General features: G+C 35.9%; 1 protein-coding gene across 1 annotated transcript; it reads left to right on the top strand.

The window, feature by feature from the left end:
- Window positions 1-138: 138 nt before the first annotated feature.
- LOC113102518 (zinc finger FYVE domain-containing protein 16-like) lies at window positions 139-25852 on the top strand. Its single transcript, XM_026265809.1, is given in 20 exon segments — window positions 139-310; window positions 995-1111; window positions 2212-4163; window positions 6165-6261; window positions 13310-13486; window positions 16094-16233; window positions 16318-16531; window positions 17630-17752; window positions 17844-17999; window positions 20270-20494; window positions 20618-20700; window positions 21782-21886; window positions 21975-22125; window positions 23037-23117; window positions 23209-23371; window positions 23819-23924; window positions 24007-24183; window positions 25511-25571; window positions 25574-25600; window positions 25603-25852. Coding segments are annotated over 19 exon segments (4299 nt in total). The 5' UTR covers window positions 139-310; window positions 995-1041; the 3' UTR covers window positions 25794-25852.
- The last annotated feature ends 694 nt before the right edge of the window (window positions 25853-26546 follow it).

Below are 26546 nucleotides of genomic sequence, written 5' to 3'. Positions count from 1 at the left end.
GCAGCTCCCCCGTTTACCTTCATTTGTTTAAGACAGTCTTGCCCTCACTGACATGGCGGACGCGTTGACGTATCGCTGCAACGGCTCAAAGCGGCCAATGAGGCGTCTAGTTATTTATATGTCTATGGGTAAAGCAGTATAGTGCGCGTCCCCTTTAAACAGCGCCGGGTGGAAACGGTCGCTCGCGCACAAGACTGGAATTTACTAAGGAAAAACAAAACATCAGCTAGCTGCTAACAGTGTAATACACTAACATTTCATCTGGATACCGCCAAGAAACGACGGCGACTAAACAATGAAACTTATTAAGGTAGATATTGAAGCGGAATGATATCATCAAATTTAATATTACACTTACATGACTTTGTATTTATGTTTGCGTGTTGTAGCTTAGAAGCTAACGTTAGTTAGCAAATCGCTCATGAAAACTAAATAGCTAATATAACTGAAAATAAAAGTTACTGTTTATTTTTTATATTTACAGGTTGATGTAAGAAAGCTTTTAGTTTGAATGGAGTGCTTTATTAGTTTATGAACAGGTAAATGACTTGAATATATTGCTAATGAAATTATAGACCAAAGAGCAAAATTATGGTGTTATTATTAATATAATGGAAAAATAAGATTAATAAACACTTAGTGTTTACTTAGATGAACAATTAACATCCCTTTCGAAACAAAAGTTGATATCATAGCTCAAAACAGAGAAATCATAGACAGGTACCATATGAGTGTATTAATTAATTATATATCTTTATAATATATTGTTGTTTACAATCTATGATTATGGACCTAGTGGAATCACACTTCCACTTTTTAGCCATACTTATTTGCATTATTTAAGCATTGAGAATAGCTTGTCTATTTGTTTCTTATTGTCTATCACTGTCAGTAACTACTAAGTCAGATTTCCTGCTTATATGCCTAAGAAAGATAAGTTTTAGTCCTATATTTGGAAAAAAATGTCATTTTAACTTTGTCCCATCTGCCCCAGTTTCTGTGCAGGGGTAAGTGAGGTGTATCGTACCCCGTCCTATTAGGATGGACAGTTATTTTAAGGCTGCTGTGTGCGACCTGGACAAGCTTTTGGATGACTTTGAGCTCAACGCAGGTTTGAGACTTTTTGCTTTACTGCTATTATAGTTACACACATTAAATTTGCCACTTCTTAATTTAGGGTGAGTTGATGTAAATTTGGCCGATTTTGCCATTCAATTAATTGATCATACATTCTAATATGTATCCTATAGTTTATGTCATAGGATTTATGATATCATGATATTATGTGAACCTGGACCACAAAACCAGGCACAAGAGTAAATGTTTTTAAATCTGAAAGCTGATTAAATAAACTTTCCATTGATGTAGGATTGGACGATATTTGGACGAGATACTACTATTAGAAAATCTGGAATCTGAGGGTGCAAAAAAATCTAAATATTGAGAAATTGCCTTTAAAGTTGTCCAAATGAATTCCTTAGCAATGCATATCACTAGTCAAAAATTAAGCTTTAATATATTTATGGTGAGAAATTTACAAAATTCCTTCATGGAACATTGTCTTTAGTTATAATTATTGAAAAAAAAATCAATAATTTTGACCCATATAATGCATACAAATATACCCCAGCAACTTAAGACTGCTTTTGTGCTCCAGGGTCACAAATTTAGTGTGTGCACTATATACAACGTTTGTTTTTTTTAATAATATAACCTTTTTTTTAAATAACTTTTTTTTTAATCTGAATATATATATATTTAAAAAAAAAAAAAAAAAGTATTGCGTCATTAATCCAGTCTTGAATCACACATGATGATTCAGAAATATGCTGATTTGCTGCAAAATTATTATTCGTTTTTATTGGTTCTCAAGTATTAATAATTGTTCTTATTATCAACAATGTTTTAAAACTGTTTTCGCTAATTCATATTTTCTTGGAAACGCTGAGACATTTTTTTATTCTTTGAATATATATATATAACACATATATGACATAGGTTATATATAATATATTTTATATGTGCAACATTATATATCATATATATATATATATATATATATATATATATATATATATATATATATATATATATACAGTATGTTGTCTGATTTTAAACTTTGTCAGTTTTATGATATTCTATTTATTTTGCATGTCTTATGGTTGATGTCAATATTATACATGAATATGATGTTTCACTTTTTATTTTCAGAGGAGCTTGAGAACAAGCCTACCACTTTTACAAGCCCTCCTTCTCTGGACTCCACAATCGTTCCTGGTCACCATTTAGACCTTCAGAGCTCCACACCAGAGCAACACACAGTCACACAAACTCTCCCAGATGTCAATACCCTGCACTATGGACTTACATCACAAAGCATTACCTTAAACCAGATAGATTCTTATTCAAATGAACGGCCGCTCACAGGTGTGGACCTCCTGTCCTCCGTCGATAGCATAGGCATCAAAAGTTCAGCTCCCCCTTGTCCGGACCGCTCACTGAAGCCGGTGTGTGATCTGGTGAATGATACGGGTTCTGCAAACCTCCAGCAGGCTGACAGTCAGGAGGACTTTAAAGAGCTGGAACAAACTAATGAGGAGCTGCTAGTGGACTTCGAGAGCGCTGTGGTATCTAGATCAGAAGATGCTTCTAACCCCGGTGCATTACCAAAACTGGACTCTGAGGTTAACTATAACTCATTCAGCCTGCTGGATGTCATATTACCAGCCATTGGTGACCCTTGTGGTTCAAGTAGCATCACTCCTTTGGAGTGCAATCAGATTGAAAGTTCTTGTCCTGAAGACTCAAACTCCAGTGATCAGAACAACTCTCAATGCAAAGTCTCAGTGAACGAGGACGATGTTAGTAATTCAGATCCTCATGCCACAGATGAAGCTATTTCAGCAACCAAAGAAGAGCATGCTGTATCACTGCAGCCGGACTCAACAGATACCCAACTATCTGAAGATCTCAGTATTAAAACAACAGAGGATCCACCTGGAAGTCCCTCCTTGGAGAAGGAAACTTCTCTGTCTTGCTTGCCGATGGCCGTATCTATGTGTGGATCCCTTGTAGCATCTTTAGACCCACAGGCAGCAGTGATTGAAACCAAAGATGAGGCTGATCTGGAAAAAAATTCAGCGATTCAAGAAGCTGAAGAGTTAATTCTTCCGTTAGAAGAACCCTCAACACCGTTCTCCTCCAATAGACCTGATTCCTCACCTGAAGATGAACCTGAGCTTGTCCAAATCATGTCGAACACCGAAAGAGCGACTGCTGTCTCGGGCCATTACCCTGAAAGAAACTTTAAACGCAGCTTATCACCATCAAATAAAGAGGTTTGCGAAATCAACCCATCTCCAACCTATTCAGAAAGCCCTAATTATTCCTACGAGTTCAGTATCGCCAACGAATACCTTCCTGAAAGCGACGAGACCGTTATGATGGTTACAGACGAGGAGCTGGACGCCTTTCTGATGGGTCAGGATGTGAAAATGAACTCCGACGCAGGCGCAGAAAAATTCACAGATGACGGCTTTTCAGAATTTAACGGAAATGTGGAAGGCTTTTTGGATGAGGAGCTGCAGAGTTGTAAAGTCGGGACGTTTGCTTCTCCTGAAAGTGATGGTTCACTTCAATATCTGGAGGAGAGCGAAGGTTCGAACGTTTCTTCCTCATCTCAGGACAGCAGCCCGATGAGGACAGACTCCACACAAACGATTACCCAAGAAAATGCAACCAGCCCTGTTGAGATTCAGTCAGTTAGTGCCCCCAACCAAGAGTCAAATTATGGCGGAGCGAGACCAAAGCAGTTATCCAACCAAACCGCACGGCCTCCATCAGAAAGACAAAAGACTGGTCATGCCGAACCCAATGTAGCAAGCCTTTCTGAAGAGCATGGCTCGCAAATTTCTCCCAAACAAGAGGAAAATAACTGTGAACCCCCTTCTTATCAGCAATATGATGCCAGTTATGGCCATGATGAGCTTTCAGAGCCTCCACCGTATCCAGGAGAGAGTCCTGATCCACCAGGACACGAGGCCGAGGATCTGGGGTCAAAGCAGCCTCCTTGGGTCCCGGACTCTGAAGCTCCTAACTGCATGAACTGTGAGCAAAAGTTTACCTTTACCAAGAGGAGACACCATTGCAGAGCATGTGGGAAGGTAAGTTTGATGCCTCTCAGTGTCAGTACCCACAATTACTTGGAAAATATTAAAGCAAAAAGAGTTTGGCGTCGGTACGATTCATTTTTAAAGAAATTGATACTTTAATTCTGCAAGGATGCATTCATTCAGTTCAGATTTATTTGTATAGAACTTTTCACAATGCACATTGTTTCATAGAAAATGCATGTGTCTACAGTACAAAGCTGCAGTGAATGTGTACAAGTGATGTCTATTTCAAGAAAACAATTAGTTTAGCTGCTGTTCATAAAGTTTCAAGCAAAAACTTTTAACACATCAAACTGGGAACAAGTGTGAGATTGAGATTAACTATGTGAATGTTTGGCTGAAGAGATGTGTCTTTAATCTAGATTTAAAGAGAGCGAGTGTGTTAGGAGCCAGATGTGAAAATGATCTTTCTTCTTTAATGGACTTAGTTATTTTAGGTAAAACTAAAAGTCCAGAGTTTTGTGACCTTAAAGAGCGTGATGGCATTAAATTGATCAAAAGTGACCATAAAGTTACAAAAGTTTTGTTTCAAATACATGCTGTTTTTCTTCTATTCATCGAAGAATCTTGAAAAATAAAAAATTAAATGCACGTGTTTTCAACAATGATAATAAATATTTCTTTAGCAGCAAATCAGAATATTAGTATGATTTCTGAAGGATCATGTGACTTGGAAGACTGGAGTAATGATGCTGAAAATACAGCTTTGATAACAGCAATGAATTACAGTGAACAAATATTCAAATTTATTTTTGAAATTTGAAAAGGTATTTTAAATTGTAGTAATATTTCATAATATTACAGTTTTTACTGTATTTTATTTTGATCAGATAAATGCAGCGTTGTTGAGCAGAAGAATCTTCTTTTAAAAACATAAAAAAAACTTTCTGACCTCTTCCAAAAAAAAAAACAAAAAAAAAAAAAAATAAATATATATATATATATATATATATATATATGATGTAATACATTAATAATAATAGTAATTAACTTCAGTAGTACTATGATGTATTTTACTGCACAGTACGGCAGGTTTGATGTAAAGATGGATGTATGTAAACATCCGGTAAGAAACAAAACAAAAAAAAGATTATTATTACTATACTGGCCATTTATATCTGTCTCAAATTCATCTAATTAGTGCATGCATATTTTGAACCAAACTTGTGGCCACAGAAGAATAAATATATTATGGATTAATTTATAGATCTCACTGACCCCAAACTTTTATCTGATTAGATTTTTAATTAAATTGCATAATTGACCATTGTCAGGCAATTTACTTAGTAGTTTAACCTCTGATCAATATTTCATGTCCATTTATTATTTATGAGGAAAGTATCCTCAAAAAAGCAAGGTATGAACAATCAGATGGTAATTATTTCAATATAAACCCATTTAGATTTGGATCCTGATCACCCTGTGATGCTGTATTTTGCATAAATGAACTTAATTAGAGTCTTTCAAGTATTTGCTTCAGTTCTGAAAGCGACTTTGGAATAACTTTGTATTAGATGAGTGTGCCCTGACGTTTGGAGGTGAAAGGCAAATAACCGCAGTGTGAATCAATGAATTAACATGCAGTCAGCTGCGTTGATTTCGAGCAAAGGTCTGTAACACAATCCTGCCATTGTGTTCTCATTTATTTATAACCACAGGAAATCCTTAAACCTGTAGTCCACTGCCTTAGACAGAAAATGTTCTCATTTTATCTATGAGTGCGACGTCTTTTGTTTTCATTACGTCAGATTGAGGTTTATTCTGCTCGGGAGGTGATAAATATAGATGCAGATTTGCCGGGTCAGCAGAATGTATTTTTAGTGCTGATATAGTTTCCCGCTTGAATTGCTGCACTGAGTTGCTGTTTCCAAGACATATTGGGCCAGTAAATTAAATGGGCTAAAGGACACCAGAGAGTTTTCTCCAGGTTTATGTCTGATGAAGTACTGTGTTTATCCAGTGTTTAAGTGAATAATGTTGTCTGCTTTGCAGGTGTACTGTGCTAGCTGCTGCAACCGCAAATGCAGACTGAAATATCTGGACAAAGATGCAAGGGTTTGTGTCGTCTGCCATGTAACCATACAGAGAGGTGAGTGCTTAACCACTTTAATATACTCCTCAGCTGGCTTAATAAAAACTCATTCAATATATTCAAGTGGATGTAATGTACTACACGCTAAAGGGATACTTCACCTAAAAATTAAAGTTAGCTGAAAATGTCCGCACTCTCAGGCCATCCAAGAAGAATATGAGTTTGTTTCTTCATCAGATTTGGAGAAATGTATCATCGCTTTACTTGCTCACCAATGGATGCTCTGCAGTGAATGGGTGCCGTCGGATTAAGAGTCCAAACAGCTGATAAAAACATCACAGTAATCCACAGCACTCCAGGCCATCAGTTAACATTTTGAGAAGCCAAAAGCTGTGTGTTTTCAAGAAACAAGTCCGTTTTAAATTGTCCAGCTAATATATGACTTATCTCTACATAATTTTGCCTCCTCCAGTGAAAAGGTTATCTTATCTGAATCAGCAGAGAAATATTCTGATTAAAAAAAAAGTGTTCAAAACAAATATATTGGTGGATTTTGATGTGAGAGGACAACAGGAGATGGACTTTTACACTCCAGGCAGCTTTATTATGGATTATGGATTCGTATTTTAGTGGTTTAACGTTAAAAACCTCTTTGAGATGGATTTGTTTCTTACAAACATGCAGCTTTTGGTTTCACAAGACATAAATTGATGGAGTGGAGTGGATTGCTTGTAGATTATTGTGATGTTTTTATCAGCTGTTTGGACTCTGACTGAGGGTGAGCACATTATCAGCAAATTTACATTTTTGGGTGAACTATTCCTTTAAATGCCCAATCTGTGGCAGCAGATCATGTCAGTGTAGAAATGGCTCATATGAACCATGGTTTATTTTTATATATGATGAACTACTCAAAAACACAAATTTCATCAGTATCGTGATATCAATTCATTAAAAGAGATGTGTTTGATGCACTTAGTATGTCGTATTTATGTCTGTTAAATAATTAGTTCTTAAGGCCCATTCACACCTAAAATAACTACACTGAACAAAATTATAAATGCAACACTTGTTTTTGCCCCCATTTTTCATGAGCTGAACTCAAAGATATAAGACTTTTTCTATTTACACAAAAGGCCTATTTCTCTCAAATATTGTTCACAAATCTGTCTAAATCTGTGTTCATGAGCACTTCTCCTTCGCCGAGATCACCCATCCACCTCACAGGTGTGGCATATCAAGAGGTTGATTAGACAGCATGATTATTGCACAGGGCTGTCTTAGGCTGGTCTAAATAAAAGTTAGCAGTTTTATCACACAGCACAATGCCACAGATGTTGCAAGTTGGCATGCTGACTGCAGGAAGGTCCACCAGAGCTGTTGGCCGTGCATTGAATGTTAATTTCTCTACCAATAAGCCGTCTCCAAAGGCGTTTCAGAGAATTTGGCATTATATCCATCCAGCTTAACAACTTCCCATGTGTAACCACACCAGCCCAGGACCTTCACCTCCAAGATCATCTGAGACCAGCCGTCCGGACAGCTGCTGCAACAATCGGTTTGCATTACCAAAGATTTCCTGCACAAACTGTTAGAAACCGTCTCAGGGAAGCTCTGCATGCTCGTTGTCCTCATCAGGGTTTCGACCTGACTGCAGTTCGCCATTGTAACTGACTTGAGTGGGCAAATGCTCACATTCGATGGTGTCTGGCACTTTGGAGAGGTGCTGTCTTCACGGATGTTTTCACTGTACAGGGCAGATGGCAGACAGCGTGTATGACATTGTGTGGGTGAGGAGTTTGCTGATGTCAACGTTGTGGAACGAATGGCTCATGGTGGAGTTAGGGTTATGGTATGGGCAGGTGTATGTTATGGACAACAAACACAAGTTCATTTTATTGATGGCATTTTGAATGCACAGAGATACCGTGATGAGATCCTGAGGACCATTGTTGTGCCCTTCATCCACGACCATCACCTCATGTTGCAGCATGATAATGCACAGCCCCATAATGCAAGGATCTGTACACAATTCCCGGAAGCGGAAAACATCCCAATTCTTGAATGGCCAGCTTACTCACCGGACATCACCAGTTGAGCATGTTTGGGATGCTCTGGATCGCCGTTTATGAAAGCGTGTTAAAGTTCCTGCCAATATCCTGCAACTTCACACAGCCATTGAAGAATAGTGGACCAACATCCCACAGGCCACAATCACCAACCTGATCAACTCCTGATTTCGTGTCGAATGAGAGACCCAACGTTACTTTCAGTTTCATTTTAGCCTACATGAATTTGTTTTGGCTTGTAGTTTATATTACTATAGCTTCTTATATTTTTAATTCTTGTTATTTTCTAAATACTGTTAATTTAAATGATTTGTTGTGGAGTGAGGGGAATTAAAAAAGCCTAGCTATGGTTACGGTGTTTATAATGTTCGTAAACATTTCGTGTCAGGATTAGGCCTATTTCTGAATGAAATAAAAAAGTGACTTATATGTGACTTTTCCCTCTCTCTAAAAAACTTTTTTTTATACACATCGTTAATTATGCAGCAAACCTTTTAAAATATTTGTATTGTCTTTATAAAATAACTTTAATTCTAACAAATAAGTTCTTGGTAAAAACCAACCAAAATGAAAACAATTTTGCTTATTTCTGCACAGGAGAGACTTGGTGCTCGGCTATCAGCCAAAATGAATTGAAAAATAACTGCAAAAATCGAATATCGTGCATCCCTACTTTTAATGTGTTTTTATTTCAGTCTGAATTTAGTCTAAACTAAATTTTCAGTCTAATATGTGATCCTGGACCAGTAGCCAAAAAACATTATGATTTAAAATTATCGATTTTTCTTTTATGCCAAAAATCATTAGGATATTAAGTAAAGATCATATTCCATTAAGATATTTTGTAAATGTCATACCATAAATATATCAAAACTTAATTTTTTATTATTAATATGCATTGCTAAAACTTTAAATATGATTTTCTCAATATTTAGATTTGTTTTGCACCCTCAGATTTCAGATTTTCAAATAGTTGTATCTCGGCCATATATCGTGCGATCTTAAGAAACCATACATCAATGGAAAGATTTTTTTTCAGCTTTCAGATGATGTATACATCTCAATTTAGGAAAATTTACCTTTAAGACTGGTTTTGTGGTCAAGGCTCACATATGTATCTTATTTAATTTCAGCTTTACTGCTTTTTTTAGTTTCAGTTAGCAATAAAAACACTGGCTCACTTGCATCCCTTTTAAAAGAAGCAGATCCCCTACCCTTTTAATTTGTGTCCAACTTTTTTTGTGGACCAAACATCAGAAGCTCTTTTATTTTTTAAGGGCTGATTTAATGGAGAAGAACAAGGCTTTATTTATTTATTTTGTCCTGGACAGTCTATAAAAAGAGGCTGGCACACAGTGTGTGGCCGAGCGTGTGGTCCATTTGCACATTAAAAAGCACATTCATCACAGAGCGTCAGTGCTGCAAGTCGCCAGCCAGCTCTCGCAGGGTTTGGTGCAGGGCTGGGTGGAGCCAGGGCACTGGTGCATGTCCTTGAGTGTGTGTTTGTGTGTGTGTGTGTGTGTGTGGTATAGGACCCACCTGGTGCAGTATTCGTGACACTCTCTCTCTCATTCACTCTCCAGGTTGAGGAATAGAGTTAGAGACACACATAAACACGCACACACACCCCTCGTCTTCAGATGGGGAGGGTTTGTCACTATTCTCAGCCCAGGGCAGCCATTTAATACGACCTCTGTGTGTGTGTACATGATGGACTGAGGTTGCACTCGCAGTCAGAGACGTTTGCCTGTCCCAGGACAGACGACAACTCAGCGTGAGCTTGCGGAAGTGAGCTGCACCCTGTCCGGGATGAGAGAGGCTCAAGGATGCGCCCTCAATTGCATTCATTTGCGGACTCTCTCTCACTTAACAGCAAGGGAAATACTTCCTCTTTTGCTCTGCGCTCACTAACACCATCCTGGGAGACTAACATGCAACCCGTGATTAACCTGGAAGAGAGTTAATTTAGGATGAGGTAAGCTTGGGATATATCTGAATTAAATCAAAGTCAAGCCCTCTTGAGGCTTGAGGTGTAATTGATCATTTTGTTTGGTTAAGTTTGTAACTTTTTTGCATCTTTAGTGAATTTCCACATGCTGAAGGACGTTCCGTCCTGCTGGTTTTTGGCTTCATTATTCCCATCTGTCTTGTGGTCGTAGCCGTTTTCACCATGAGCCAGCATATTTCAGCTCTTGTGCTTCTAGCTGACATGTTTGTGGGTGTCACAGGCAGTGCCAGTGTAATCAGGTCGATGAGCATCTATGAGCCTTAATCAACGTAATGCACAGCTGACTCATGGCTGGAGGAGGTGTCAGCACACTGGGCTGTGGCTGCACTGGACGTCCTGTTTCTTGAGTTTGGTTTGGTGGCTCGTTGCCCATCATTTTAATAACAAAAGTGCTATGATTGACTCAATGCTCTTGCTTGTAAAAGCTTGATGTGTTTGATTTATCCGAATGTGACTCAGTTAGATGAGGTTTGTTTTGTTAGTAGTGTTGTCACGATACTGGAATTTCAAACTCTGATACGATACCTTGGAAAATATCGATTTTCGATACCACAGAGAAAAAAACTGCCACAATTTTAAGGGGGTATTTTTTAATTTAAAGAAATATAACAAGTTTCCAGAGACCTTGGCAATTCAATCGCCATTGGCTGATACATTTTTTTTGTTTACTCACCAGACTGATATACTAATATTAATATAGTGTGTGTGTGTGTCTATATATATATATATATATATATATATATATATATATATATATATATATATATATATATATATATCCTGTGTGTATATGTAATATACTGTATATGTTTTTAAAATTATTAACATGTATTAACTTTTTAAATACCTGAAAGTAGACTGAATAGTAGACTATTATTTAATGATAGAACTTTAGTAATTATAGTTAAAACTTGGTAACCATGTATGAATGCATAGACATTTTAACTGAATTTAGGACTGATGGTGGTGCTTTGTTGATTATTCAGTGTTTCGGAGAAAAACTAACAATAATACTAATAAGATGATGATGATAATAATAATAATACTACAAATTCTTCTAATAAGAACAGTAATGGATTCATGAATATTAATCAGGTTGTCTGCGTTCGGTCAAACTGATTTGCTAAGTAGGTGAGCACCAGCCAATCAGATTCTGTTTGTGTATTAGTTCCGCCCATTACTAAAGAACTGTTATTTTAACAAGAAAATGCAACAAACAATATTCTTTAGTGCGTACATGTAGCGCATCAATTCTGCATGTATATAAGACTCTCTTGCTCGCTCTATCTTTCTCTCTCTCTCACTTTGCGCGTGTGAGAGAAACGAAGGCGAGTGATTGGGCGTCAATTGAGATGAACTGAGAAATATCACAGATCGCTTGACGAGAAAGAACTCAGTCAGAAAGTGTTTTCGGAGAGTGAAAATATATGTGCGCTAAACTTAAACTCGCCATCTTTCTATTCACTTTAGCTGTTTAACCAGAGCGAATGAGATGAGACGGGCACTGCGGTCATGTGTGGTGTTTGTCAACGCGCCTTTGGAAAGAAGTGAACGTGACAGCTCGGCTAGTACCGGTGTATCAGTACTTAAGAGAAATTAGTATTGGTACCGTTCAGATATTTTAGTATCGATATTTAGCGAAATATCGATATTTTTGACAATACTAGTTGTAAGTCATCATTTGATTTACCACGTATGAACACCTTGACAACAATAGATATTATAGTGTACATTATATACATTAACATTACCGTACAAAAGTTTGGAGTCCGTAAAATGTTTTAATGCTTTTGCAAGAAGTCTCTTCTGCTTATCAAGGCTGCATTTATTTTTAATCAGAAATAGTAAAAACTGTAAAATTGTGAAATATTATTTACATTTTAAATAAGTGTTTTCCATGTGAATATGTTAAAATATAATGATCAAAGCTGAATTGTCAGCATTATTACCCCAGTCTTCAGTGTCACATTATTCTTCATAAATCATTCTAATATGCAGATTTGCTGCTCAAAAAATATTTATTATCATCGGTGTTAGAAACGCTTGCGCTGCCGAATATTTTTGTGGAAACTGTGATACATTTTATTTTTCAGGATTCTTTAAATAATTGAAAGTTCAAATGAACAGCATTTATTTGAAATAGATTTTTTTTTGTGACATATTAAATGTCTTAGTTGTCACTTTTAATCAATTTAATGCATCGTTGTTGAATAAAACTATTTATTACTAAAAAAAAAAAAAAAACTTACCCCAAACTTTTGAATGGAAGTGTATTTAAATATATTCGACATTTGAACAGCTCCTTCACTGCATTTAAAGGGGCAGTTCGCCCCCAAAATTAAAATGGTCAACAACATCATTTTTTCCAAAACCATTACTTTTTTTTTTATGGAATACAAAAAGCAAAACATTGTCACTTTTACATGAAATTAAAGCATATCAACCAGAGGTTGTCATTCTCCGAAAAAGTACGATAAAAGTAGTTCATACTTGTCAATGTCCTATACTGAACATCATACTAAAGTTATTTGTGTGAGGAACAGATTGAAATGTATTCACTTTGCTACAGTGAAGATTTTGAAAAGAAGATTTTCAATAAACATTGACCGTTCCTCACACAGAGACATGGATGGCACCACGCACGTCTACTTATAACTACTTTTATGGTACTTTTTGTGCTTAATTTCTCCTTTTGTGTTCAACAGAAGAAAGAAACGTCAAGTAAAGTCAGATATTGAGTAAGTTATTAATGCAAAATTAACAAGATTATATATTTTTTCTCTAGTATACACTGATGAATCGTTCACGAAACCAGGAGTTTTAATTAAGATCATCATTTGCGTTGCTTCTAATTTTTGGTGGCTGTTAATTAAAGTTGTTCAGAGCCTTTAATGTAAAACCTCATACATTCCTACAACATTTACCCAATGTACCTTTCTCTCTCTCATTCTCTCTCCCAGCATGACCTTTCATTCAATAGACTGAAAAGACTGATTTGGGAATGGCTGATTTTGTTTGTTGTATGCAGCTCAAGCCCATGAGAGAATGATGAGCCCTACTGGGCCCAGTCCCAATCCCAACATCCCATCAGAGTACTGCTCCACCATACCGCCCATGCAGCAGGCCCGCGCCGCCGGCACCCTCAACTCTCCCCCACCCACCGTCATGGTCCCCGTGTCCGTCCTCAAACACCCCGGTAATGATGGTACGCACTGCACTCTGAGCCAGAGTTCTAGCTCTCATGGCTATAAAACACTGTGACTTCCATTTAATATAGTTACTTCATGAAAGAAAGAGTGACTGCGTCCCAATTTGCTTGCACTTTATATCATATATTGAGCTACACTAGGTTAGCTTCAGTATACACTGTTATGTAAAGGTTTGGGGTCAGTATGATTTTTAATGAATATTTTTATCCAGCACATTAACAATTTTTTTTATCAGATTTGTTAATATTTGTATGCATGGATGCATTAAATATTTTAAAAGTGACACTGAAGACATTTCAAAAATTGCTGTTCTTTTAAACTTTCTATTCATCAAAGAATTCTAAAAATATAAAACGTATCATGGTTTCCACAAAAATATTGGGCAGCACAACTGTGTTCAACATTGATTAAATTTTTTTTGAACAGCAAATCAGCATGTTAGAATGATTCCTGAAGGATCATGTTACACTGAAGACTGGAGGAATAATGCTGGAAATACTTTAATTAAAATAAATACATTTTTAAATAGAAAATAGCTATTTTAAATTGTAATAATATTTCACAGTTTCTGTTGCTATAATATAAATGGTGAGCAGCATAGACTTTCAAAAACATTATAAAACAAAAAGGGTAGTCTAGTAATAGAAAAATATTTTTTTCCTCTTAATCACAACAAACTTTAAACAAACTCTATTTTGTACACTGCTTTAAGTCAGTTCTTTTAGATAAATGTATATATCATAGTAGTTTATATTGAATATTTTTGAATTGCTTTTTTATTTTCTGTTTTCATTCAAATTGTATTTATTTATTTATTTTTGATCATTTTATAAAGCAATTTGTAGGGATGCATCAATACTGATACTTGTATCAATATTGGGCCTGATACTGCTCTCCTGTACTCGTACACATTAAAAAGAGCAGTGCTGTGTTCAGACAAAGAAACACTAACAACAGAACAACATAGAGCAGAATGGAGTTATTAGATATTAAGAATGTCTATGAAGTTCATGTAATGTAATTTATATAATGTAAAATTCAGTATTTACGCCTGTATAGTGGATGAGCATAAGGTGATAGGCAAAGCATGCTGAGTTTATTGAGCCTGTGCCTGCGTAGATGTGTGAGCTTGAAAAAGAAATATCTGTCTCACAGACATCACTGGAAAGTTTGTAGTTCAGTCGGATATATGTCTAAAGCAAGTAAATAAAACAATGCACAAATTTCTAAACTTACTTGACGGTTAGAAGAGAGAGAGAGAGAGCGAGAGAGACACTTCTGTTGCCTGATCTTCATTGCTGTTTTTCTCCGTTAGCACATGCATTATTTGAATTTAAACTAAATCGTATATATAAAATAAACTAAAAATGATTGGTGCATTCACTACAATATTTAAACATCAAGCATAATTTAGTGTTTGAATATTAATAGTCGACGAGAAGAATAAAAAATTTATTTAGTCGCAGAAAGAAAGAAAAAATCCACAGCAAGTGGCAAAGTCACAGACAGCTCATCAGCAGCTAGTCTATGTGGTAATTACAGTACATCAGACATCCAAACGTTCGTTTCGTTCACCGACCTCAAATGTGTCTACTGAAACATGTTAGTTGTAGCATCATTGCATGACCACTCGCTTAAGCGTTAACTTAGAAGCGTGTGTGCAATTGAAGTGTTTAAGCAGAATGTGCAAGCTGAATAGTCGTGCGCTTACTTCATGACAGTTCACTTAAAGGAACCAGTGCAATAATTTGCACTTACCGTATTTTTCAGACTCTAAGTCGCACCTGAGTATAAGTCGCATCAGTCGTAAAATACGTCATGACGAGGAAAAAACATATATGTGTCGCACTGGACTAGTCGCATTTATATAGAACCAAGAACTAATAGAAAACATTACCGTCTCCAGCCGCGAGAGGGCGCTCTATGTCTTCAGTGTAGACTACAGGAGAACTGAGCAGCATAGAGCGCCCTCTCGTGGCTGGAGATGGTAATGTTTTCTATTAGTTAATTTCTCTGGTTCATTTCTCTCGGTTCATGTCAAATTAATTTTGATAAATAAGTCGCACCTGACTATAAGTCGCAAGACCAGCCAAACTATGAAAAAAAAGTGTGACTTATAGTCCGGAAAATACGGTAACTTTAAATACTAGTATCTTTTTGCTTCTACAGAGTAATACATCTATGTAAAGTTTTTACTTTTATGTGTGTGCACTCCAATAACAACATAATGTTGTGCTTTTGTAAAATAATGAAAGAAAACTTTTCTATACCTAATATTTAAAAATGTATATATAAATGCAGTGAAAATACCGGTATCAGTATCTCAAGTACCAAAAAATGTAATTATCAGTGGATCCCTCATTATAGGTCTATATAGTTATTGTACATTATTTCACTTAATTTTTGTTACTATAGTACCTCAAGTTAAAAAGAATAATAATATGGCAACTAACTGAAATATCTGTAACATTTTTATATATTTTATTTCAGTTAACATTTATTTTATTTCAAGTAACAAACATTTTTGTATGGTTTTATATATTTTAGTTTACTTAACAACAACAACAACCCTTCTGTTTGTGTTTCTGCATTTGTTCTCGAAGGGTTTCCACGTGAGCAGAAGCACGTGTGGTTTGCCGATGGTATCCTGCCGAACGGTGAGGTCGCAGACACCACCAAACTCTGTGTACAGACCCGGAGATCCTCTCAGGAGTCGAGTCCTGTAACACCAGACCCGCCGGCGGTAAGACAGCTAAATCCTCTTAACTGATGCTGGAGAGAACTGATAAAGACAACTGAAGTCATTAATTGATTCACTGCCTTTCAGCCCAATGGTGCATTTCCTGGCGAGTGTGATGAGAGCACAGGAGGAAGTTCTGACAGCGCTGCCGAGGCGAGCCGCCCGCCCATCAGAGGCCCATGGGACTACGGCCTGCTCTGTGCGCTGGGCAGCTGTGTGCAGAGAGCAGTCAGTCTGGTGCCGGAGGACGATGACGGTCTGCCTCCACTGCTCATTACCACAGGAGAGGAGGAATATGGGGGTGAGGACCATCATTTTGATAGCAGCTTCTTGTCTGAATGGTAGGACTAGGCAATCGACATCAATGTTAATCAAAAAACAAATCCACAAAATCATAAGTAAACTTTTGAGCAGGGCCAAATGGTGCCCTAAGTTGGATTGTATTGTTAGGCTCCCCTTTCTTAAATATGAGGATACAAAAAACTACTATAGAGGTTAAAATATGCATTGGTGTTGGTGAAAATATTTTCAACATTAAAACTCGTTATTAAAAAAAACATTTCCCGGAATTTGCCTGAAAGTGATACACATGATACCCAATTTTTACCTACATGATTGATAATTTATTTTCATATGTATTTAAAAATGTATAAGGTGTGCATTGTAGTTGACACCTAAATGAACACATTACAGTTGTTTTTATGACTTTAAGTCATTCTCCTCAAATGCTATTGAGCTTCAAATTTGCATTTGTAAATCATATGTAAATTAGGCTACTTTTTCACAACCGAATGAGCTCAGTTTATTTTATCAAAAATGTAAAAGGTGTACATTATAGTTGACACCTGGATGAAGACGTTGTCATTCTCCTCAAATGCTATTGACGTTAGGAAAGTATTTACCAATATTAAAAATTATACAGTTTACAAGTCCTGCAGCACTTGTTAAAGTTTTATGAATTCACTTCATTAGACAACTTTTTTGATAATAATTTTGTATTGAATCATAAAACACAGAATGCAGAAAAAATGTAACCAAAATATTTTGGAGGAAAAATGAATGGGGGCCTAAATTAAAAGGTAGTTGTTGTTTTTACAGTATCGTCCAGCACCACTAAACAGGTGATTCTTAACCAGAATCTTGCTGCTTCCACAACACGCTGGAGATGCTGTAATTACTAGATGAGAACTTTTGAGAAATTCATGCCCTCTGTTGCAACACTTTTAATCTTATAATCTCTCTAAATAAATCCATGCTCTGTTGATGAATGCAAAATACTATTTACGTTTAGAAGTCAGTTGATATCCTAATTGCTGGTGCCAATTTGGTAGTTATTTTGTGACTGATTCTTCAAGGTGTGATTTCTGTAATGTGTAATTTCATTTTCATTTTGTTACAGATTTATTAGTTGAGGAACGTCCTGCTGCTTGCCAAATATTGCTGCTGTTGGAAGAGGGAGGCCCACAACCTCTGACCTTCGTGCTCAATGCCAATTTACTGGTGAACGTCAAGATTGTCACATGTATGTTACCTTGTCTCAATCTGAATGAAACATCTGATCCTGTCCAGCTTGTTCATACGCTGATCATCATAACTCTCTGTTTGTGTTGTAGATGGTGGGAAGAGGTGCTGGTGCCTGAGCTCTAATGGTCTTCAGGGAGTGGGCCAGAAGGAGCTGGTGTTTATAATCGAGTGTCTCGTAAAGGAGAACAACCTGCCTAAAGACCTATTCAACCTGTATGTTAGTATCTACGAGGATGCACAGAAAGGTACGTCACACAAAACACTTCACACTCCGGGCAAAAACATTGTGTTTTTATGCACTGGTCAGTTTTGCGATGTGTTGTTTAAGTGTAGTGAAAAGAAGACATCTAAAATTACTTCTAAGTGTTTGTTTGATCTATTTGTGTCTGTACATTTTAATTATAATACATATTTTTAAAGGCCGTTTTCTCAAAATAGGTATTTGCTCCAATTCAACAGCAGTTGTTTACACCAAACTTTACAGTTTTTATACAGCATTTTATACCTAAATCCAGGGTGATTTTTTTTTTTCTTCTGGCTGTTGACATTTTTTCTAGAATAAATGTACTTTCATAGTAAAAATAATATTAATAATAACAATAATGCAGCTTATTAGATATTACTTGTAATTATTATTATTAGTAGTAGTAGTATATTATTATTATTATTATTAAGGAATATCTTACAACACTGATATATTTCATCCATGTTTGAATAATTACAGAACACAATTTCTGTACTGCAGAACAAAAAAAAAAGTGGTTTGGTTGGAAATTATATCATTTATTTATAACTATTTAAAAATCTGAGGATGCAAAAAAAAAATCTAAATCTTGAGAAAATCACATTTAAAGCTGTCCAAATTTATTTTTAGCAGTGCATATTACCAATCAAAAATGTTTTTATATATTTACAGTAGAAAATTTACTAAATATCTTTTTGGAACATGATCTTAACTTAATATCCTTTATGATTTTTGGCATAAAAGAAAAATCTTACATTTTGACCCAGTGATACAATGTGTTTTGGCTACTGCAAAAAAATATTCTCCAGTTACTCAAGTTTTGTGGTCCAGGGTCACATATATATATATATTAGGGGTGTAACGGTTCACAAAATTCACGGTTCGGTTCGATACGATACACTGATGTCACGGTTCGGTTCGGTTCGGTTCGATACGTTTTAGATACAGCAAAATGTAAAAACATCTCAACTTTTCAGAATGCCGCAAGCGCACCGCGGGTCATGTGACAAGAACTAACCAATCAGCTTCATCCTTTCCCGTAACAACGTTGAGAGCTCAGCCAAGATGAAGGATCAGCTGATCATAGTTGTATATGGATTGCAATTTTGAAATAAATTTAGTAGCAGAGCTACTGCAAGCGATTTTTAGAGCTGCAAATCCATTTATCCTTCGCTGAAATTTCCGCGTCTCATGGAGAGAGCACGTCATTGTTGCTTAGCAAAGACAGACGCCTCATGAGCGCTTCTGCCCGAGCGCTTTGGAAAGGAAACCACTCTCTTGCCATCACCATTATAGCTTAAAGGGAATCCAAAGTGCACCCAAACACCAGACCTGTTGGTTATTGGAGGATCTTCTCATTTCTAGTCTGTTAAACGCATTGGCTATTTTGCAACGAGCCTTCAGCGTGTACTGAGTGAGCGAGCGCCTGCTGAGTAGCCTAACATAAACATATAAGATGGTGTTTTTTTCTTCTTCGGGAGTGTCAGGGGCGTTGCCTGTTACGTTGTTTGGGTTATTGGGCTACCTTGTTGAACGCATATCATTATATTTCTCTCTCTCTCTTTTTTTTTTTTTTTTTCAAATATAATTAAATACTCCAACGAACCGTTCGGTATACATAATGCGTACCGCGTACCGAACCGAAAGCGTCGTACCGAACGGTTCAATACGAATACGCGTATCGTTACACCCCTAATATATATATGTGTGTGTGTGTGTGTATATACACACACACACACACACACACACACACACACACACATATTTAAATGTGTATATATTTATGTATTTTTGTATGGACTAAATTGTAAAAATCGGCTTAAACAACATTTTTGCTAATAAAATCAAAAATCTCCTTTGAAACAACCTGTTCTGAAATTTCAGTTTCTATAAAATGCATGCAAATTAGTGTCTATTTCATTAGTTAATGCATCATTTGCATATTTAAACATGTCATACAAAAGCACATTTGCAATTATTATTAAAGTACTGTAATCAGTCAGCTGGAGATGTATGACGATATCGGTTCTTAAAATGTTTTACCCTATTCTCCTCGTCGTAATTTACTTTTTCATGACTACAATCTTAGAAGTAAACCGTTATTTGTTTTTACTACTGCACTGATAAATTAATAGTCAAATAGATTTATACCAGCAAAATTGTTGTTGAATGATATTTGATCTGTTTCACAAAAACACAATCTATTCAGGATGTAAATGAGTTATGTTTATATGGCTCATATAGTGTTTTTCTTATTTTTCCCCACCAAAGGGAAATTCATCGAGCACCTTGGAAATCTTACGTTCACTGACAGTTTCCTGGGCAGTAAAGATCACGGCGGCGTCCTGTTCTTCACTCCAACCTTTCAGCCACTGGATGGTCTTGCTCTGCCGCCGGTCTCGTTCCTCTGCGGTGTTTTGATCCAGAAACTAGAGGTTCCCTGGGCTAAAGTGTTTCCCCTCCGACTGCTGCTCGCTCTGGGGGCACAATACAGCGGTGAGCCCTCACTGAAACCTGATCCTTTAGTATAAAAGAGAAGACAGTGTTATTATAATATTGCTATTAAAATATACAAAGGACCACCTCCTTCCATTCATGATGTGTTGTTTATTTTTACAGTGTATCCCTGGCCTTTGGTGAGCGTGCGTTTCCGTGACTCAGTTTTCAAAGAGACGGGCCACACCATCATGAATCTGCTCACAGTATGTGTTCACATTTAACCCTAAAATACTAGGGATGCACGATAAATATCGGCACGATATTAATGCACATCTCGTCAGTAAAGCCGGTTCTGTAATCAGTGGTAAATCTATCATTATATACAATATCTAAACTTTAGGTTTATTGTGGTTTCAGTTAAATTTATAATATGTGATTTGCCCTGAAAGATTTTAAATGAATTCCAAAGATGGTAGTTCGGTTGAGCTGTTTTTCCACTTTTCTAACTAGAGTCTCGGGTTCAGCTCAGAACAGATAATGAAGGAGATTAGAAAGCAATCAAGACTCAAACCCGAGCTCTGAGCCACTTTCTGAGAGTTAAAGAGCTTCTTATGGCCAGTTTTCTGGATGCAGAAATGGAAAAATGTGGTGCATCTCTGCAAATTAGGTTTATTTTGCATCTAAATTGGCTTATTACCAGTCATTCTACTTTGCAGATGCATTTTAGTATGAAGATAAATGTACACACGTTATCAAGTTTTAACTTTTGGCTTTCTAACCCCAATTCCTTTGTTTATTTATGGCTTAAGATTTTTATTTTTTCAAGCTGTTTAACCTACATTCAAAATACTTTTAAGTATATTCGCAATGCTACAATACACAAAACAATCTAGGCATGTTTTTCCTCTGTTTTAATTGATTTAACAAAAATGATTTTAACAATGTTTTAGTTACATGCACCAAAACATTACATAATACACATAACACACACGCATTAAAGGAATAGTTCACCTACAAATGACAATTTGCTGAATATTGTTTTTTCATCAGATTTGGAGAAATGTAGCACATGCTCATCAATGGGTGCTCTGCAGTGAATGGGTGCCGTCAGAATGAGAGTCTAAACAGCTGATAAAAACATCACAATAATCCACAAGGATCCTTTGAAGAGCAAGCAATGCAATGCTAAATTTCTCCATATCTGTTCTCTTGAGAAAAAAAAAAACTCTAGATCTTGGATGGCCTGAGCAAATTTTGGGTGAACTTTTCCTTCAGCGTTAGGCCTTGTATTCCCAACTCCTTGGTATCCACCTTCATTCTTGTGTTTCTTTGATTCTGACACAGGATCTGAGGAACTACCAGTACAGTTTGCCGGTGGTGGAAAGTCTGCGAGTGCACATGGAGTTGGGCAACATCTACATCGACATTCCCAAGTCCAGGTTTAATGAGGTCAGAGTTATATTCGAATCGTGCGGCAGTCAGGCTTCACTGTTAATGTGTTGTTATTGAATGTGTTGTGTTGTTCTGGCTGTTGTAGATGCTGAAGGTGGTGAACTCCTCTAATGAACACGTGATCAGTTTCGGCGCCTGTTTCAGCACCGAGGCCGATTCTCACCTGGTTTGCGTGCAGAACGTGGACGGAAGCTACCAGACACAAGCCAACAGTAAACCAGGAAAAACCAGGAGAGGTTTGATTGTCACTGCTAATAGAGCTACAAAGCTTTAATAACTTTGTGTTTTCTCTTGAATGTCTTAAAACTATTTTATTTTTCAATCAGAGGGACCAACATTTAAATCATTTCAAGGCATTGTAGTCAAGTAGATTCAAATGATCTAATGCAAAATCGAAAAATCATGTGAGAAAGTAATCAAGGCATGTTCTTCCTATTGATTTTGATTGAAGTTACAGAAAGAAAAGTGGTTTAATAATTTTTTTGCACCAAAATAACATTACATAAAATGGATTATTTCAATTACATATATTTTTGTAAAATAATCTTACTGTTTTTCTTACCGTTTTTGACTGAATTTACACAGGAATTTTTTTTTTTTTTTAGATATACACAAAAATAATAATATATCATAATACACATTATTTTACCTACATATACTCATGTTTTCTTATGATTTTTGACTAAATTTGCACAAAGAAAAATTTTTATTCAATCGTTTTTATTTATATACACAAAAATAATATTACATAATACACATTATTTTACCTATATATATTCGTGAAAAATAATAAAGGCATGTTTTCTTACTTTTTTTCACTGAATTAACACAGAAAAAAAAAGATCTTTAATCGTTTTAATTTATATGCATACTAATATTTAATTGATTATTTAAACTTACCAGTAATAAATACATTTTTATCTGAGGTGATATTAAAACATGTTTGTATTTACGCTGTGATACTTGCACGTTGCAAAACAAGGAACGATCACAAAACTAGTTTAATTTGATCAAAATCTTTAGGACAAACCAAACTTTTAAATGTACAATAAGTTTTATTGTGAAATCACTTAATTTGTTTGATATGTATAATACTTATGTAATATAATAAGAGGATGTCTCAGCGAACCCTATCTTTCTTTTGCAGTGACTGGAGCTAGTTTTGTGGTTTTTAACGGTGCTCTGAAAGCCTCGTCAGGATTCATAGCCAAATCCAGCATCGTGGAGGGTAAAGCTGTCACACTAATCATTTTCAAACACTTCCTCAGGTCATTATGCTCAAAAAGTTTTATCGTCAGACTGTCCGTCTTCATCTTTAGACGGGTTAATGGTGCAAATCCCTCCGGAGACCATGGAAGGTTTGCGACAGGCCCTCAGGGACCAAACCGACTTTCAGATCCCGTGTGGAAAAGCAGATTCGGATGAGACACGGGAAAATGTGAATGTACGCTGGGTGGACTGGACAGCACCGGTCAACACTGGGTACACACAATTTATCATCCACATTAACACTACCAAAAGATTTTCTTACTGCTTTTGAAAAAAAAACTCAACTGCTTGCTTAAGGATGCATGTATTTGATCAAAATACAGTATAAACAGTAATATTTTTACAATTTTAAATACAATATGCAGCCTTTGTGAGCTAAAGACACTTGTGAGCTAAAAAAATCTTAAATATTCCAAACTTAGTGGCAAATAGTGTACGTTCTCATCAGATGCAGGTTTGGCATGCCATACTGTACTGAATAACCACTTTACTGAATGATAAAGCACTATTGATCTATCTGGCCAATAATGCAAGTGACCTTGAATGTTAGCTGCATTAATTAGGCACTGTTTAATATTCATTCTTTCAGCTTGCTTTGACTGTTAAGATGCTGTGTCAGGTCAAAAGTAATTCCTCTAAGACAGTGTAACATGTTTGCAGAGTCATCAGTCCGGTGGATGGCCGGTCTCTAGAGGGAGTGTCGAGCGTCAAGATTCAACAGGACTCAGAGTTTGAGATGGACGGCCAGACCATCAGGTGTACTGAGGTGTGTAGGCATGATGCCTGCAAAAGGAGGAGGTTTAGTGATGTCTTCTCCTGCTTGAATCGTGTGTGATCTCTCTCATCAGGTCTTCTATCTGCTGAAGTCTTCAGACGTCTCTCTGTCTGCCGTCTTCACGTCATCGGCTCAGTTTCAGAGAGAGATCGCCACGGCCAGCTGCGCTGCTCTCTGTCCTCACCTCTCTGTGCTCATGGCCAATGGATTCAACTCTCTCGCCCTCCGGGTCTCCACCGACTCAGACATGGTCAATTATTAAATCATTTTCCAATTTGAGATCAAAATTGCACGGTTGTCCACAACAACAAAAAAGATTTAAGAGCTTTTGTGGTTTTTCCGGTAAGATAAACATTCAAACTACTTTTGAAAATTGGTAAATTAGCACTAGGAATAAATATTAGTATTGCAATTTTAATATACACTACACTACCATTCAAAAGTTTGGGATCAGTAAATAAAATAAAAAATATATATTCTTCTGCTTATCAAGGCTGCATTTATTAATCAAAACTACAGAAAAATATAGGTAATATTGTAAAATATTATTACAATTTAAAATAAGAGTTTTCTATTTTAATATACTTTTAAATGTAATTTATTGCAGTGATCAAAGCTGTATTTTCAGCATCATTACTCCAGTCTTCAGTGATCCTTCAGAAATCTTTCTAATATTCAGTAATAATAATATATTTATAATATAGATATTTGTTTTATATATATATATATATATATATATATATATATATATATATATATATATAATTAATTTATCATTATTAATATCTTTTTCAGAATTATTTAAATATTATTATTTTCTTTTTAAGAAATTAATATTTTTATTCAGCATGGATGTGTTTAAAATGCTAAAATGTGATTGTAAAGCCTTATATTGCTACAAAAGGTTTCTGTTTCGAATAAATGCTAATTTTAACTTTTATCAAAGAATCCTCAAAAAAGTATCTTGGGTTGCAAAAAAATAAATAAAATATTAAGCAGCGAAGATAGGTCTTAATAAAAAAATATTGCTGATCTTACTAATATTAATTACTGTAAAAATACAAAATAATTTACATTACTATTGTAAAATTGCGTGTGTGTAATATTAGTGTAATATTAGAATTATAAATTGTTTTTTAAATGTCATATTGTTCTTAAATACTTTTATTTTGTACTGAAATATTTCAGTAGTATTTCTTATTTTGTTTAGTTTTAAGAAATAATAACACACAAAATAATTGATGTTGAATCAAATTGATGTTACAGTCATATTCATATATAATCACAAAACGTTGGTTCAGATTACGTTGCCCTTTAATCAAGCACAGCAAACTGAAGCCTTTTTTTCAATCACATTTACATTCACAATCACAATATTCATCAGAAAAATCTAGAAAACACTTGAATCACACAGTTGTGAGTTTGCGTCTGTGACATAAAAAGATTTACACTGATGCTTTTTGAGAAGCAATATTCACAGCATCACTTTTTCTTTTATTAGCAACTCCCAAGTCACCATAAAATAGATTAAATGCATAAAATGCATTTGTAAGCGTCTGATTGTTGGGTTTTTGTAGGTTGAGTACCAGGCTGGCTCCGGTGGCCACCTCCTGCCTCAGAAGTATATGAATGATCTGGACGGGCTCTCATTCCTGTCATCCACGAGGAAGCTCCTGCGTCCCACATCAGGCCATGGACATGGAGTTTTTCTTCTACATCTCTCTGAGCATTGGAAAGCTTACAAACTTTGCAGTCATTGGGATCTTCACGATTGGTGCCAATGAATCACAGACTTATCTGACAAGGTATGGAGAGTTTGATGCATTTTCAAGGAACTTCACTGAAGTGGAACTATATTAGCGACCCTTTAGAATAAAGCAGAGGTCAGCAACATAAATAAAAACCTTGCTGTGCTTCTTCCTGTTCAGTGGATGCCGGTTGATGAATGTTGGTTTGAATGCGAACAGAATTGTTTATGTATGACTATGATGTATGATATACTGATAATTATAAATCGTTACTTGATTGCACATACGTAGCGACCGAGCATATGAAGTGCTGCATTTCTTTATCTCTGTTTTTCTGAGCTGGAATCTGCAATGTCTTTTTGTCACCCGTCATAATTTACTGTTACCTTGTGAAGTAGCTTCATGTGGATCCATATGAAGGTTTTATGTACTGATTATTGTACTTTCTAAGTACTGCATCTTATGGGTAGCCATTGTTCTCAGTGTGTAAATACACCTCAGTTTGATCGCATATAGACTGCTAATTCGATTATGCTTAAATACTATTTTTTGGAACAGACAGTTCATGTGTTGATTAAAGGCGATATTTTTTGATAGGGCATTGAAATTACACATCAAAACTCATTCTGCAATTATAATCCCAGAAAAAGCTCATGAAATGCATTTTCACATCACATATATATAAAAAAGAAGAATTTAGAGTAAAGAAAAAGGATGATGGGATTTCTATGAAAAGATTTGCTTGAACATTTATGTAATTATTTTCACACTACTGCATTAATTAAAGAAAAGGTCATTTATGGAGATCTTTAAATGGCTTTCTTTTACTATTAGTTCATTTTTACTGGACAAACTGAAAAAGCCC

This window comes from Carassius auratus, unplaced genomic scaffold (genome assembly GCF_003368295.1).
Source record: "Carassius auratus strain Wakin unplaced genomic scaffold, ASM336829v1 scaf_tig00217731, whole genome shotgun sequence".
NCBI lineage: Eukaryota > Metazoa > Chordata > Actinopteri > Cypriniformes > Cyprinidae > Carassius > Carassius auratus.
This window is presented reverse-complemented; position numbering and strand designations above follow the sequence as displayed.